This window comes from Pundamilia nyererei, unplaced genomic scaffold (assembly GCF_000239375.1).
Source record: "Pundamilia nyererei isolate P.nyererei 1_Seehausen unplaced genomic scaffold, PunNye1.0 scaffold00267, whole genome shotgun sequence".
NCBI classification, from domain to species: Eukaryota; Metazoa; Chordata; class Actinopteri; order Cichliformes; family Cichlidae; genus Pundamilia; species Pundamilia nyererei.
In genome coordinates this window covers 699,974-715,040 of record NW_005187668.1, presented here as the reverse complement: position 1 = coordinate 715,040, position 15,067 = coordinate 699,974, and the positions used below count along the sequence as shown (strand labels likewise).

Genomic DNA, 15,067 nt, shown 5'->3' with positions numbered 1-15,067 from the left:
AGCGAGAGAGGGGGGGAGAGGGAGAGAGAGAAAGGGTGTTGTATACAAAACAAGGACCTTCCTAGTAGTACATGAACGCGGCACGAAACACGCCCCTCTTCATCATCACTGGCACTCCCACAATGCAGCGGGGTAATGTATTAACATGGCGTCAATGCTTGCTGTTTTGACCAGGGCCGTGGGATTTGAAAACATTATGTAGACCAGAACCATGGAGATAGCTAAATAATAATTTCGAATCAACTTAAGAGTTCGAAAGTAAGTCAGTGCGTGCTCTGTTGTGTTGCAATGGTTTAAGCGTCTCCTTTGTGTTTTTTATGACTTGCTGCTGTGTAGTAAGTGAGTACCAGTATTATTTATTTCCCGTAGCTAGCTCAGGCGGACGACCGGGCATCGCAGCTAACCTCAGTAACATTACGGAGAGGGCTAACAACATACTCTGCAGAGCAAAGCAACCCCAGGAAGTAAGCGTGAAGCATTCCCATAACGTAAGACGGTACATTTAACCTTTAATGGTAAGCTTTTTAAGTTTATTCTATTTTAACGCATATTTTTTTTCTCTGCGTGATGGCATCTTCCTCCCTTATTTGTTGCTCGGAAGTTTAGCTAACTGTGTGTGTTAGCTTTCGGTGTTGTGTTTAAGTTTGTTTTTCTCCAAACTGAAACACACGGAAGCCCCAGTGAGTAGTAATGTCTGCAACCCCTAACCTGTGGTTTACTGTAAAACGAAATTAATCTCCAACTGCGATAGTGGAGGTGGATTTCCAGGAACAGACCTGGGGGGAAAGCAATCAGGGTGGTAAACTGTCTATTTGGCATTTGTGTTTGATCTAAAAACGCTAGTTTGATTACGTTGGAACTACGATGCTAACTTTTGTTTGATTAATTTCGGCATTTTATAGACAAATTGGTCTGTTGCTTTATGACGAATGAAAATGATCATTAGCAGCAGTGTGGATCTCTGTGCTAAACGATTTTTGTTTTAACTGAGAATATTACAAACGAGCTTTATAAATTGTACTGTATGTGCACATCTGTCATAGTTTTTGTTTAGTGTGCTCACAAGATATTTTAGTTTGATTTCATAAAAACCTATTGATGTGCTCACTTGGTAACTTGGCTCTGGGATTTTCTGTGTTCAGCGTGGACAATGCATAATAAAAATGATCTGTTTGAACTCTAAAGACAAAGTTAAAGTTGCTCTGTAACGCCCCCCGCTCATCTTTATTACTTTTAAACAATGATAAATCCTTTAAACAAAAGAGTAAAAGGTAAAGATCTGACCCAAAATTAACTCAACACTTCCTTATTTATTTGTAACTTGGTTATTCACCTTTTTAATGAGTCAAAGTCAACTCTTTTAAAAAATAAAGGGAAAAAATCTGTTATTAAATTATTTTTTTTAAATAAACAATAAACTAACAATTATGAACTAAAGATTTTTCTCTAAGTTACTCATTCAAAGTTTACATATGCATTCGGCTAGTCAGCTTCACCTGAATTGTTAAAACAATGCACAACACATTTCACTGCAGATACAATTTATTTTTTCTTCTTTTCCTAGACTTTGGGTGGCCTGCCTCCCTGGCCATCTTCAGTGTGGTGTTGACTCCACCAGGAATAAGAGCAGAAGAAACAAAGGGATGGATGAGTCCTTGACTCCAGTAAAGACAGTCAAACAGTCTCAGCTCAGAGGAGCTAAAGCTTTATCCACTGAGAAATCAAATAAAGAGACTCTTGTGCTGAGAGAGGGTCATAAGTCTGCAAGCCGCAGCAAAGAAAACAGCACGACTGCCAAGGATGAACATAATATAGGCAGCCAGGTTAGCCGTGGGCAAGGCAAGACTTCTACAGATACTCCCCAGGACAAGAGAAGAGGTCGGCCATCCAGATTGAGTAGGCTGACTGGAAGAACAGGTTCTGGGGAGAGAGGCAAAGGAAAAGGGGCAAGCTTACAGCAGCACCTGGTGCCACAGGCTTCTGAGTCCAGAACATCTCTTTCTGCAGACAGCAGCCCCTCAGCAAACAAAGAGAGCAGCTCTTCTGTAGTGCCTGTTACCCCTGACAAAGGGCTTACAGAGCAGGCTAGGAGCTCTACTAGAGCCCTGGCAAAAGAAAAATCCCAAGGTGGGTTGTAAAGCATTTTTCCTGAAATGAAGAAGTCTTCTTCATCAAATAGAGCTCCAGTAAAGTGCTTTGTGTTTGCTGTTTTTTTTAGTGTTGAAAGCCGCAACACTGATGAATCAGTCTGTGCAAGAGGGCCCAGAGGTGAGGCCCACTGTGGAGGAAGGACCTCTCACAGAGCAACAGCTGGGCCTCCGACAGGCAGAGGAGCGTCTCCGCAGAGACTACATCTACCGACTGCTGAAAGTGAGAAAACCACTCAGTATAACCTTTGTATACCAAATTTTAATAATATGTATGTAATAGGTCCAGAGTTGCTAAATTACTTGACAGTGCAATAATTTTTTTTAATTTGCATTTTTCCACATGTATAAAAATTTTAAAAAGCCACATCTTAATTAGAATGTGTTCATAACTTTATTTTTGAGATACATCGATTTTTATGATACACTTATTTTCATAAACAGCAGCACAAATGAAAATATCCAAATCGAATGGCTCTTCTGTAAATAAAGGGTTAACTAAAGCTTGAGGACATTTTGGCAGTAAGGTCTTGCCTTTACATTGGAATAAATCACGTGTTAAATCTCATTTTCATTTTTGGTGCTAACCTAAATGTGATCATTCTAATTAAACATTGATGCACTGATCATTAATGGCTAATCATTTCTGTCTCATATAAATGGGGAAAAAAGACTAAAAGGCTCATTCTAATAGAAAAGTCTGAGTAAACTCAAGATTGAGCTCAGTTTAAACTGGACGCATTATCGTATTTTTCTACCATTTGGACCATGGTGAAGCCCCTCAGTTCATCTAATTGGCTGCTCCTCTTTAAAATACAAACCAAACCCAAACTGTTCACTGTCTCTAAGATCATACTTAGCAAAGACGGCCTGAAACAGATTCTAGAGTAGTCGGAAGGTTTTGGCTGATGGGAATTTCCTGTACATAAGCTGAGCTTATTTTTATGAAGCCCTGATAATGTTTGATATGAACATTCAGTTTTTAAACAGGATGTATAACAGGATCTGTTCTTCCTAATTTTCGCTATTTCATTCTTCTGTTACCTTGAGTCATTTTCAGAATGTGTGTTTTTGGGTTTTTTTGTACTGGGCACTTTTTCTTTTTTTTTTAATCTCCACCCAGCATGGCAAGGTGAGATCCACTGTTTAATTATAAGCTGGAGGATCCAAATAACAAATCCCCCACATGTAGAGAATAAATTGATTGCCTATGTCTTTGTTTTTACAGCAGTCCCCTGAGTACCCAAACTACCAGTACATATGCAAGCTGTGCTCTGTGCACATTGAGAACATTCAAGGAGCACACAAACACATCAAGGAAAAGAGACACAAAAAAAACATAATGGTGAGTACTTGTGATATGCTGGTGTTTATCTGAGTGGACTGATAGGAAGATTTTAAAATAGTTTACACATTCTGCTTGTGACATGTTAGGAGAAACAAGAGGAAAACGAGCTGCGTGCCCTGCCACCTCCTTCTGCTGCTCAGCTGTGGGCTGTCAATGCCGCTGTCCTAGAAACTGCCAGGCAGCAAGGGATATCAGATGAAGACTTTGAGATTCGAAAGACAGTGGTCAGCAGGATGGAGATCATTATACAGAAACACCTCACAGGTTGTATGATGTGATCGCATTCAGTCAATTCCTTGATTTTATCTTTATTGACAGTTGGCAGTCTTTCTGTGAGAGTTATTCTGCGTAGACTATAGATCTGCCTGACGTTGATTCTTTGGTTTCCAGCTTGTTCGCTCCGTCTCTATGGTTCGTGTCTTACCCGTTTTGCCTTCAAGACAAGTGATATCAACATTGATGTCACCTACCCTCCCTCAGTAAGTCTGCTGCTAATAGTTTGCAATCCATTTACTCTTAACACAAAAGCACAATGACAGCAGTGACCTTTTCTTATGTCTGTTCAGATGACACAACCTGAAGTCTTAATTCAGGTTCTGGAAATCCTCAAAAACAGTCGTAAGTTTTCTCAGTTGCATTTTATATTAAGTTGATGTGCTGGTTATTAAGCTGTATATAACTCCAGATTAGCTGAATGCTGTTTCGCCCCCCAATCTGCATTTTTTGTTTTCAATTTGGCTGAAACCCATCATTTAAAAAAACAAAACAAACAGTAATTGATTGTTTTCTCCCTAGCCGAGTTTTCTGAGGTGGAGTCAGACTTCCATGCCAAAGTACCTATCGTGTTCTGTCGGGATGTTAGCAGGTGAGCATTAGCAGGATCTCTTTTTGTCCCTCCATGTTGTATGTCTATGACACAGCATTGTCTTCAGTGACAGAATAAGTTAAATGTAAGGCTAGGGAGTATAGGGCTGCTCGATTATGGCAAAAATGATAATCACGATTATTTTCACTGAAACTGAGATCTCGATTATTTGACAATATTTATTTAACCCTTTAAGACCTACTGTAGAACCAAGTCTGCCAGAGCTTATATTATTTTTTTTTTTTTTACATGTTGTAGTGCCATTTGTGGGAACATTTCAAGTTGCTATACATCAATACAACTGTTAATCCATACATATTATTAAAATATGGGCTATAAGTCCATAGTAACTACATTAATTGCAAAAAAAAGTGCAATAAACTACAAAAAAATTGAAAATCGTTTTTGTTTTGTTTTTTTACATATATTTCTACTTGGAGAAATTTAAGAGGTTTATCCCTCAAAAGTTTAAATACAAAAAAGTTGCAAAAAATAGTTTACAACAACAGGAAATTTATTTTGAGTGTCTTAATAGTTTTATTTTGGAGATACAGCAATTTTTATATACTGCAGGAAAAACAAAAAAACAATCCTATGATGCAAATTTGCAAAGAAAACAGCACGTGCATCAAAATAAACTATTTCCAGCAGTGCAATTCGAGTTCTAAGCATCCCAGCAACTATTCAGAAAAGTCAAACATGACTTATAAAAACACCAGTATAGGCTTTTAAGGCCTACAAGTAAAAAACTACATTTTCCGCGAAAATGACGCCACTTCCGGTTTTGGGCAGGAAATGGCGGACATGCGAACTATCTGTTTCAATTTGCGAAGTGTTACGAACAGCTGATCGGATCGGCAAAGCCTGTTTGTGGAATATTATGTTTTTGTTCCTGCAAGCTCTTTTTATGCAATTTTTATACACACAGGCTTAAATACAGTCCCGATCAAAAGTTTAAGACTACCTCAAAAATGGCAAATCATATTTTGCATGGTTGGATCTTAACAAGGTTCCAAGTAGAGCTCCAACATGCAACAAGAAGAAATGGGAGAGAGAGATAAAAAAAAACAATTTTTAGAGCATGCAATTTATTGAAAACGCTTAAACTAAAAAAGGCAGTTTTACACCTGATCAAAAGTTTAGGACCACATGCCTTTAAATGGCCAAATCTGTGCAAAAATATGGAGTCATTGTCATTTTCTGTCAGGTAGTCACTGATGGCAAAGACAAAAAAAAAAGTTCCACTTCTCTAATGTGGTCGGGTTGTTGAACTGCATAAGCAGGGTCTTTCACAGCACGCCATCGCTGCTGACGTGGGGCTCAATAAAACAGTCATTTGGAATTTCTTAAATCAGCGGTCCCCAACCTTTTTTGCGCCACGGACTGGTTTATGCCCGACAATATTTTCATGGACCGACCTTTAAGGTGTCGCGAATAAATACAACAAAATAAAACTAGTACCGGTACCGAAAACAAGAAAATTTATTCATAACACACGTGAAAAGACCCAGGAAAACCGAGTAAACGATAACAAAATAACGCTGAAAACCGATAAAAACCCTGAAAACTATACATTTCACACCTGAGCCTCAACTCTCGTGGCCTGGTACCAAACGACTCACGGACCGGTACCGGTCCGAGGCCCGGGGGTTGGGGACCGCTGTCTTAAATGATCCTGAGGATTATGGAACAAAAACGTCAGGTGGAAGACCCCCCCCCCCCAAAAAAAAAAAAAAAAAAAAAAAAAAAAAAAATTCACCAGCAGTGAGCCTGATGATCCTGTTGGCTGTCCTTGAAGAAACTGGACGATCCTCGATCAGCGTTACTGGGGCTGCAGTTGGCACCGGCGTTACTGGTGCTGACTGGAGCCCCATAACTATCAGACGGCATCTGAGACTGAAGGGCTTCAAAAACAAAAAATGTCTTTAGGGACCTCATCTCCTTGAACGCCACAGAACTGGCCATTTGGACTTTCCAAGAGAGCACCAAACATAGAATGTTTAAAGGTGGAAGAAAGTTTAAGTGTTTGATGAGAAAAAAAAAAATTAACCTTCATGGTCTGATGGATCCCACTTGCAATGTTTTCTACGCACCACAGTGGAGGGGGGGCCATAATGGAATGGGATGCCTTTTCCTTCAGTGGAGCAATTGAGGGTTCTGGAGGTGCAGGAATGTCAAACGGCTGTTGGCTATGTCCAGATGTTTCAGAGAGCATCTTTCGTGACTGAGGGCCCTCCTCTGTGTGGTTACGACTGGGTTTTTCAACAGGACAATGCTACAGTACACAATGCCCGCAGGACAAGGGACTTCTTCCAGGAGAATCACAGGTTTTTTGGAGGTGTGGTCCTAAACTCGAACAGCTGTAAAACATCCTGTTTGAGTTCAAGCATTGTTTTAATCTCCCAAGACCCGAACTCTTTCATGGCTTGCATTTTTAATTTTTCTTTGATATTTGGGCTGATTGTTTTTACATTCATCCGGTCCCAAAGAATTACGAGATTGTTTTTTTGCTTACCTAATTTTATGTTTCTGAGAAAAATGAGAGCCACATTCGTTTTAAATTTTGATAGAACAGTGGCAGTATAATGTCCTCGTAAGTGGATATCAGGCCCTTGTAGAAAAAAAATTAAGTATTTTGGTCTAGACAACCCAAAATGTGATGTCCACATATGTGGATGCCAGGTCCTAGGAGGCTTAAAAAACAAATGTTTTGCTCACTCCCATTTCTTCTTGTTGAATGTTAAGGGTCTACTTGGAACCTTGTTAAGATCCAACCATACAGTAAATGACTTTTTTTTGCTTGCTATTTTTCAAGTGGTCTTAAACTTTGGATCAGCACTGTATATACATCCAGCCCAGTAACATTTAGATAAATGTCGCTTTTAACAAGTTGCACCTTGACCAGATGGTTTTGGTAGCCATCAACAAGCATCTGAGATAATTTTGACTCTATATTTGACTGTTCTCCTTGGCAGAATTGGTACCTGGCTTTTAAGCACAGCTGTAGGTAAATAAAAGCAATCCCAAATCATAAGCAATGCTTCACCGTGCCTGTGGTGAACTTTTGATAGAAGTTTTTCCATTCCTCCCACCCACACTTACCTTTCAGAATTGTGGTCAGAAAGTTCAGGTTTTTTTTTTTTTTTTTTATCAGATTGGAACACATTTTCTCTCATGCCTTTTGGAGAGTTGATGCATTTCTTTGTAAGCTGTAACCTGTTTTTTGTTTGCTTTTATCCACTTTGATGTATATGATATATCTAATGCTTTGTAAGTGGTTTTTAAAAAACAAAAAAACTGACTAATACCTTTCGACCGCTAGACTTTGATGCTTTTTAGGCTCTTAGCAAACCATGACTTCTGCCGTAGCAGAAAACAGTGAAGTTCGGGACAGCAGCTGAACTCTATTTGGGGTTAATCAGAGTCTCTTAATTGATGGCAGGCATGTTCCCAGGAAGTCTGTTGTAACACCTTTTGATTTATCACAGTATTAGTTTAAGGATGTGGACACTTATGCAACTAGCTTAATTTTTTGAATATATTTTTTCCTAACAACTTTGTTTTTCAGTTGAATTGTAAAGGCTTCTAGGTCACATTAAAAATGGGAAAAGTGTATACACCGTTTATGTCCACTGTATATATTACAAAAATAAATATGAAAATTCTAAAGTAAGTTGTGAATTATCAAAATGTATTAAGTGCCCAGCCTATATAAAGCCTGTGTGTGGGAAATCACTGAGGCCTGCAGTCTGGTATTGTTTTTTGTTTTTTAATGTGACCTCTTTTTCAGATCATGAGCCAGTGAGACATTATGACAGTTAGAATTTGGTCCAGCTAATTGTCATCTTCCCCCACCTCTGTTTCTTCACAGCGGTCTGATGTGTAAAGTGAGTGCAGGAAATGATGTTGCTTGTCTTACGACCAATCATCTGGCAGCCCTGTCTAAACTGGAGCCCAGACTGATTTCATTGGTGTTGGCCTTCCGCTACTGGGCAAGGGTAAGCCTGTTTCGGACACTCAGAATGCATACACCTAATACATGTGTCATTTGTTTAGTTCTCAGCATGTTGCAAAAGTATCTTTGTGTCATGATACTTGATAATTAATGTGTTTATGAAATGGCACAAAGGATATAGTGGATGTTTTGGATATGAAAACTGACGGACCAGAAATAATGATGATGTAATGGAAGTGGGTTTTTTTTCTTTTTGTTTTTTGTTTTTTTAAATCTCTTGTTAAAAGAGTTATTTTCAACCTCATTTGTGTACAAATATAAAACTTATATGCCCAAATGGCAAACACAGATGATCTGTTGGTCTGTATGATGTATTGTTTGGACCAAATTTTGCTTTGATGTTTCGCTGAAAGCAAAAATAGATTTTTTTTTTCTTTTATGTATTTATCCACACAGTTGTGTCACATTGACTGTCAGGCTGAAGGTGGCATCCCTTCATACTCCTTTGCCCTCATGGTGATCTTCTTCCTGCAGCAGAGAAAAGACCCTATCCTCCCTGTCTACCTGGGCCCCTGGGTAAGTTACTGAGAAAGGGCCACTCTGTATCTGTGCTCCTTGGCAAATAACCAACGTTAAACAAAATTATTTTTAAATCCCTTTCTTTATATTTTAGAACCTGGAATAGGGTTGGGAGATATAGTTTCAAAATTGTATCTGAGATTTCTGAGAGTATTTCCATAAAGTTTGCGACAATGAGATTTTTGAGAGTATAGGGGAAAAAATACAGAACAATGATTGGAGCATAAAGCTTCTGAGCAGCAGCAGTTATAAGTACAAGTGAATGAAGGGCATTTACCACCTTCATCTTCAGAGAGTTACTGTCGTTAGTGACACTTTACCTATTTCAAAGTGTGAAATGTATTGACGCAGCATCAGCATTATAGTGCAGTAGTAGTGATGCAATATTATACCAAGTGACACAGCATACCTCAAATATGAACACAAAGGTAACCACCGTGGCGTTTTTCAATTCAGTTCAATTCAATTTTATTTATATAGCGCCAAAGCACAACAGTTGCCTCAAGGCGCTTTACATTGTAAGGTAGACCAAACAATAATACATCAGAGAAAAACCCAACAATCAAATGACCCCCCTATGAGCAAGCACTTTGGCGACAGTGGGAAGGAAAAACTCCCTTTTAACAGGAAGAAACCTCCGGCAGAGGGAGGGGCGGCCATCTGCTGCGACCGGTTGGGGTGAGAGAAGGAAGACAGGAAAGAAGACATGCTGTGGAAGAGAGACAGAGGTTAATAACAAGTACGATTCAATGCAGAGAGGTCTATTGACACATAGTGAGTGAAAAAGGTGACTGAAAAGGAGAAACTCAATGCATCATTGGAATCCCCCGGCAGCCTATGTCTATTGCAGCATAACTAAGGGAGGATTCAGGGTCACCTGGTCCAGCTCTAACTATATGCTTTAGCAAAAAGGAAAGTTTTAAGCCTAATCTTAAAAGTAGAGATAGTGTCTGTCTCCCGAATCCAAACTGGAAGCTGCTTCCACAGAAGAGGGGCCTGAAAACTGAAGGCTCTCCCTCAAGCCTAGAAGTAATAGATTTTCAGTGGAAATCTTAAGTAAATATATAACTGCTTAACCTTTTAGTTAAGAACAGTTAAGAATAACTAAAGTAACTTAACTGTGTAATGCTTCAGAAGCCTGTACAGCAGTGTAATATATTAAAACTAGTGGTGCAACGGATCACGGTTGATCTGTAATCCGAACCGATCCCACTCCACGGTTTGGCACGCACGTGATCCGAAGATTCGAAAAAGAAGGAAAAAAGGTATGTGTATGGTGCGCGTGGTCAGTCTGTCAGGGGATATTTATGGTCAGCGCTAGCGGTCCAAGTGGAGGAGCAGAGGAGTTTGCGGTATTTAAGCAGCCCTTTGCTGCCCAATCCGACCGGGCTAAAGCTATTACAAAAGCTACTGGAGTGTTTAGCTGCAGACGGGAGGCCGTATTCCCTTGTGCAAAACAAGGGGTTTAAACTATGATAAACGTGCTTGAGCCACACTATGATATCCCGTTGCGTGTCCACTTCAGTGACAGGATCGTACCCAGGCATGTATGAGCAGGAAAAGTTTAACGTTACGGCTGAACTGTCCCAGGCACCTTAATTTGTTTTTATATAATTGCGTGGAATAAGTCTTGAGTTGAATGTTTTTAATAGGCAAAAAATACTTAAAAAGTTAATATGTAAATGTTAAAAATTTTTTCTTTTTTTCTTTTTTGCTGATCTGAAAATTGATCCGATCCGTGACTTAAAACCATGATCCGAACCGAACCGTGAGATTTTTGATCCGTTGCACCACTAATTAAAACTGAAAAATGTTCAGTCTTGGGTTCAGTTTTTTAACCCGCTGTGGTAAGCGGTAAACCCACCATGTAACCACATCAACAATTTCCATCCACTGTTTGCACTCTGCAAGTGCAACTTGCAAGTAAGGTTACACATTAGAGAACACAAATGCATAGTGTTACTAGAGCAACAACAAATTTTGACATCATATGACACTTTCACATCATGTCAAAGGTTTTACCAGTGGTAGCAGGGCCCAGACAGTGTAATGTTGACAGTGTCTGAGCATCTAATGGACAAAATGACCCACATTTTCTGTCTGTGTGTCTTCAGGATAGTTTGGTTAAAAAAAACAATCCCACATGGCTCGAGTCCCTATTTGGAAACTAGGTGTAAATACAAGACGTTGATGGAAAATTGTATCATTCTTGTCACGAATGGACACATTGATGCAAAAGTACAACACTAAAAATATCCTGTGTTGTTGCTTAGATTATCTCATCAGACTTTTTGAGCACTATGCTGTATGCTCTGCCTGTGTAATAACGAAAACTCTTCTGATGCTGTAAATCATTAGTTTTCTTTAAAGATGCCTACCTATATTATACCTATGCATTTATCAGAAGGTAATGATAAACTCACTGTTTATGAAATGTTTAGCAGATCTTTTTTCCTGTTAGTTTTTAAAAAGATAAATAAAACAAATAAAATAGGTTTTATGAGACTTGTTGCAGTTTTCCACATGGTTACAAATGTGGATGACACAGGGTGAAGAACAGAAATGATTTCATTACAAACTTGATCTAATGTTGCTCACTGAGATTCATTGCTTTTAAATAGTGTAAGGTCTAAAAACATCCCCTGCAGAACAGGATATGAGATGGTGTCAATTCTAGTGGCAGTAGCTTCTCTATGTGAGTGACGGAGCTACTTGTTGTGCTGGTTAAACAAGTAATGCCACACTAATGATGCACACCTGCTACAATGACTTTGAGTAACATACAGAGATTTTATAGCTTTTTCACACTTAAGTTGTAATCTGTCAAATTTTAATTTGATCCGGCATCCAATCACCTGAATCACCCGAGAAGCTTCTTCAGTTCTAAAAGTAAAGAAGCTTCTCGAATGAGAGGTGAAACCTCTTCAAGGAAACTTGAAGTCCAGACATTTTACTTTTCAAGCTCCTTAGACAGGAAGAAGAGTAGTTCTTATATACCCGTCAAACCAAACTGGTTGTGGATCGTTTTGTGTAAACGAAAAAACATTTCTTGGAAAGGATGTTGGTTATGAATATTTTAAAATAATTTTTGATGCTTTAAGCACATCATCTCTATAGCTCATGTTTCCAAAACTGGGCAGCTAACAATCTAGAGTGAGAAGTGGCATGGCAGGCTAGAAAAATATACATTTACATATACATTTAATCTGCAGTTAGGTGATCTTTTAAGGCTGCAAAGCTGCCATATTTCTGCTTTGCAGCCTTAAAAGATCTTAAAAGAAAGTGTTTTTTGGGGATTTAAACATACAGTACTGTGCAAAGGTTTTAGGCCACCTTTTATTTCTTTATATTTTGCTAGGAAATTGTAAAAAGGTATAGTGATTTATTAAAATGCAAATATACAACATTAAAAAAAAACCTTTAGTTCCTCTGTCTGAATTAGGTGATGAGTTTGGGGAAAAACTACAGGTTTACAATGGTTTGGTTGGTTTACACATAGAGAAAAATTCAAGTGAACTCCGAGCCAATCAAAATGTGTCAGTCTGCTTATTAGGCAGATGTATCTGGGGTGGGAGCAATAAAAGTAATACAGGAAGAAAGTGCTGTGTGAGAAAAGTGAGAATTTACATTCATTTCACAGCTAGTTGCAAGACCTTACAGAGCTTTTACATTTATAGTGCAGAGCACTTTCCCACATTGAGAATAAACAGCATATTTTGCTACAGGACACTTTCTTAGCTCGGGCTGGGGTCACTTTCACGCCACAAACAAACCACTCGAGTTCATTTGGAACTGTAGTGAGATCACCCCCTCCAAAGTGTCTCTGTGCGGTTGCTTTGGTCGACATCCAAGTGTGATTACTGTGTTTACACCTAAACAAATACACCACACCAAGGGCAAAATGAACATGGTTTGATTTAGGCTACGTCCACACTAATGCGTTTTCGTTTGGCCTCCTGTCCACACTGAGACGGCGTTTTCCTCAAGGAAACCTTGACCAATTAAACAAAGATAGCAGAGGGCATTATACAGCAGTTGTTTTCATTGCTCTCAATTTTGACAGTCCTAAAAATGATTAATATCAGTTTGTACATGCTCCAGATAGCTTTTCTTCAAATTCTTTAATTCTCACTTGCTTTGGCGCATGCGCATTATTGGAATATAAGCGTTTTGGGCCGTTTCAATGTGGACGCACAACTCTGTGAAAACGATGGAAAATGCTAGTGTGGACGCGAAGCGTTTTCAGGCGAAAACGCCGTTTTCAAATCTATCTGGGCTAGTGTGGATGTAGCCTTAAACTGACCAAACCGGTGTGAAAACATTCTAAGAGAAGCTTGCTTTGTTTTGCTACCTGTTATGATCCCACAGCACCTCAATAATGTTGGGATCTGGCTCTGTGGGGACATTCCATGACTGGCAGTGTTCCATTATGTGTTTTTCTATCTGTATGAATTGACTGCATTGGTTTTTGGTGTCATTATCATGCTGAAAATGAAATTGTTGCCAAACTTTTCCAGATGGTACTGAAATCTGACAGTATTTTTAGTGTTCATAATTTCATTAGTTTTGACAAAATTCAAACACCACTAGCTGGAATGCAGCCACAAATCATGACGGGGCCTCCGCTGTGTTTTACTGTAGACACTCCCGTGTTGACAATGATTTGAATCACAAATTTAAAAATCAGATTCATCACTCCATAAGACCACTGATTTTCAGTCAGGCTTCTGCCTTTTGACCTTCTTTGCGATGTATCAAAAGTACGACAGTAGTAAATATTAGTAAAAATATAGCTGTGATATCAGATTCTACAGGCTAAAATGGCTATTAAAAACAAGCTAGTGATCTCTTTGCTAACTGTTTTACTTTGCTTCTACTCTCTGTTATGTTTGGCTTTGCTTTTCTCCTGCAGATTGAAGGCTTTGATGTCAAACATGTGGATGAATATCATTTGACTGGAATTACAATGGACATGTATGTCCAGTGGGAGCATAGACCTCCGACCTCTACTGAAGGACGGGGAGAGAACAGAAACGAGGCCAGGGGAGAAGGCAGAGCCAAACCTCAACACCGCAATGATGCCCCTAACTCAGAGGGCTTGGTAAGATTTGTTTTACCTAACTCAGTGACAGTGTTGATACTCTCGCTTTTGCCCCTGGGTTTTGCACTAACCATAGCTGCTTTCACCTAAAGATCCGCCTAACCTTCAACGTGGGTAAAGATGTTGCGCTGGGCCAGTTATGGTTGGAGCTCTTACGTTTCTACACACTGGAATTTGCACTTGAAGAATATATCATCAGCATCCGCTTAAAGGACCTCCTCTCTAGGGAAGTGAAGAACTGGCCTCGTCGCAGGCTTGCTATCGAAGGTAAGAGATAGTTCTATTGCAAAACTCACTTTCCAAGCATAGAGAAATGGAGAAATTCATTCATTCTTATATTCCTAGATCCGTTTGCCTTGAAGAGGAACGTTGCTCGAAGCTTGAACAGCCAGATGGTCTTTGAGTACATCCAAGAGCGTTTCAGAACAGCTTACAAGTACTTTGCTTGCCCTCAGAAAAAGGGCACCGGAGGACACCAAACAAAGAAGAAAGCAAGGGCACAGGGTGTAAAATTGGAAGAAGCTGGGAAGAAAGAGCCTTCATCTACAAACAAGGATGAGAATAACATCAAAGCAGAAAAAAGCCAGAGTGTTCAAAGAGGGCACCAGGGATCAAAGGAGGACGAAGAGCCTGACAGTGATGATGAAGATGGTTCAGATCCATCCAAAGAAAGAAATGAGAGCACTTTAGACACCCGCCTCATGGACATGCTTCTCAGTGAGGGAAACACACTTTCCTCCTCCCCCAATGGCCTGCTGGACAGTGACAGGGAAGAAGAAGAGGAAGAGGAGGATAACGGAGTTTCAGAGGATGACGGCCCTGTTGCACCAGATGATCTGCACTATGTGTTTGACAAGATGATTTTCACTTGTGGAAAGGTAAATAGTAATTAATGTCATCCATCCATTGGATAAATATTTGTAAATGCCTTAGCAAGGCACAACATTTTGTATGTAATGTAGTTTGAGATAAGGCTTCTGACCTGTTTATAATAGAGATCCATTAAACTTGTTGCTGTAGTATAGAAGAAGCATAGGGTTGCAAAGGGGCGTAAAATTTCCGGTAAATTTCC

General features: G+C 39.4%; 1 protein-coding gene across 1 annotated transcript in view; it reads left to right on the top strand.

Moving 5' to 3' along the window:
- Window positions 1–1,257: 1,257 nt before the first annotated feature.
- Window positions 1,258–15,067, top strand: part of tut4 (terminal uridylyl transferase 4) — a 36,880-nt gene continuing 23,070 nt past the window's right edge. The window contains exons 1-13 of the mRNA XM_005750288.1: window positions 1,258–1,271; window positions 1,565–2,127; window positions 2,219–2,370; window positions 3,376–3,492; window positions 3,582–3,759; window positions 3,886–3,974; window positions 4,062–4,113; window positions 4,291–4,360; window positions 8,232–8,358; window positions 8,772–8,891; window positions 13,807–13,995; window positions 14,088–14,262; window positions 14,341–14,873. Coding sequence (XP_005750345.1) covers window positions 1,644–2,127; window positions 2,219–2,370; window positions 3,376–3,492; window positions 3,582–3,759; window positions 3,886–3,974; window positions 4,062–4,113; window positions 4,291–4,360; window positions 8,232–8,358; window positions 8,772–8,891; window positions 13,807–13,995; window positions 14,088–14,262; window positions 14,341–14,873 — 2,286 coding nt within the window. The 5' untranslated portion in view covers window positions 1,258–1,271; window positions 1,565–1,643. The remainder of the gene's footprint in view (window positions 1,272–1,564; window positions 2,128–2,218; window positions 2,371–3,375; window positions 3,493–3,581; window positions 3,760–3,885; window positions 3,975–4,061; window positions 4,114–4,290; window positions 4,361–8,231; window positions 8,359–8,771; window positions 8,892–13,806; window positions 13,996–14,087; window positions 14,263–14,340; window positions 14,874–15,067) is intronic.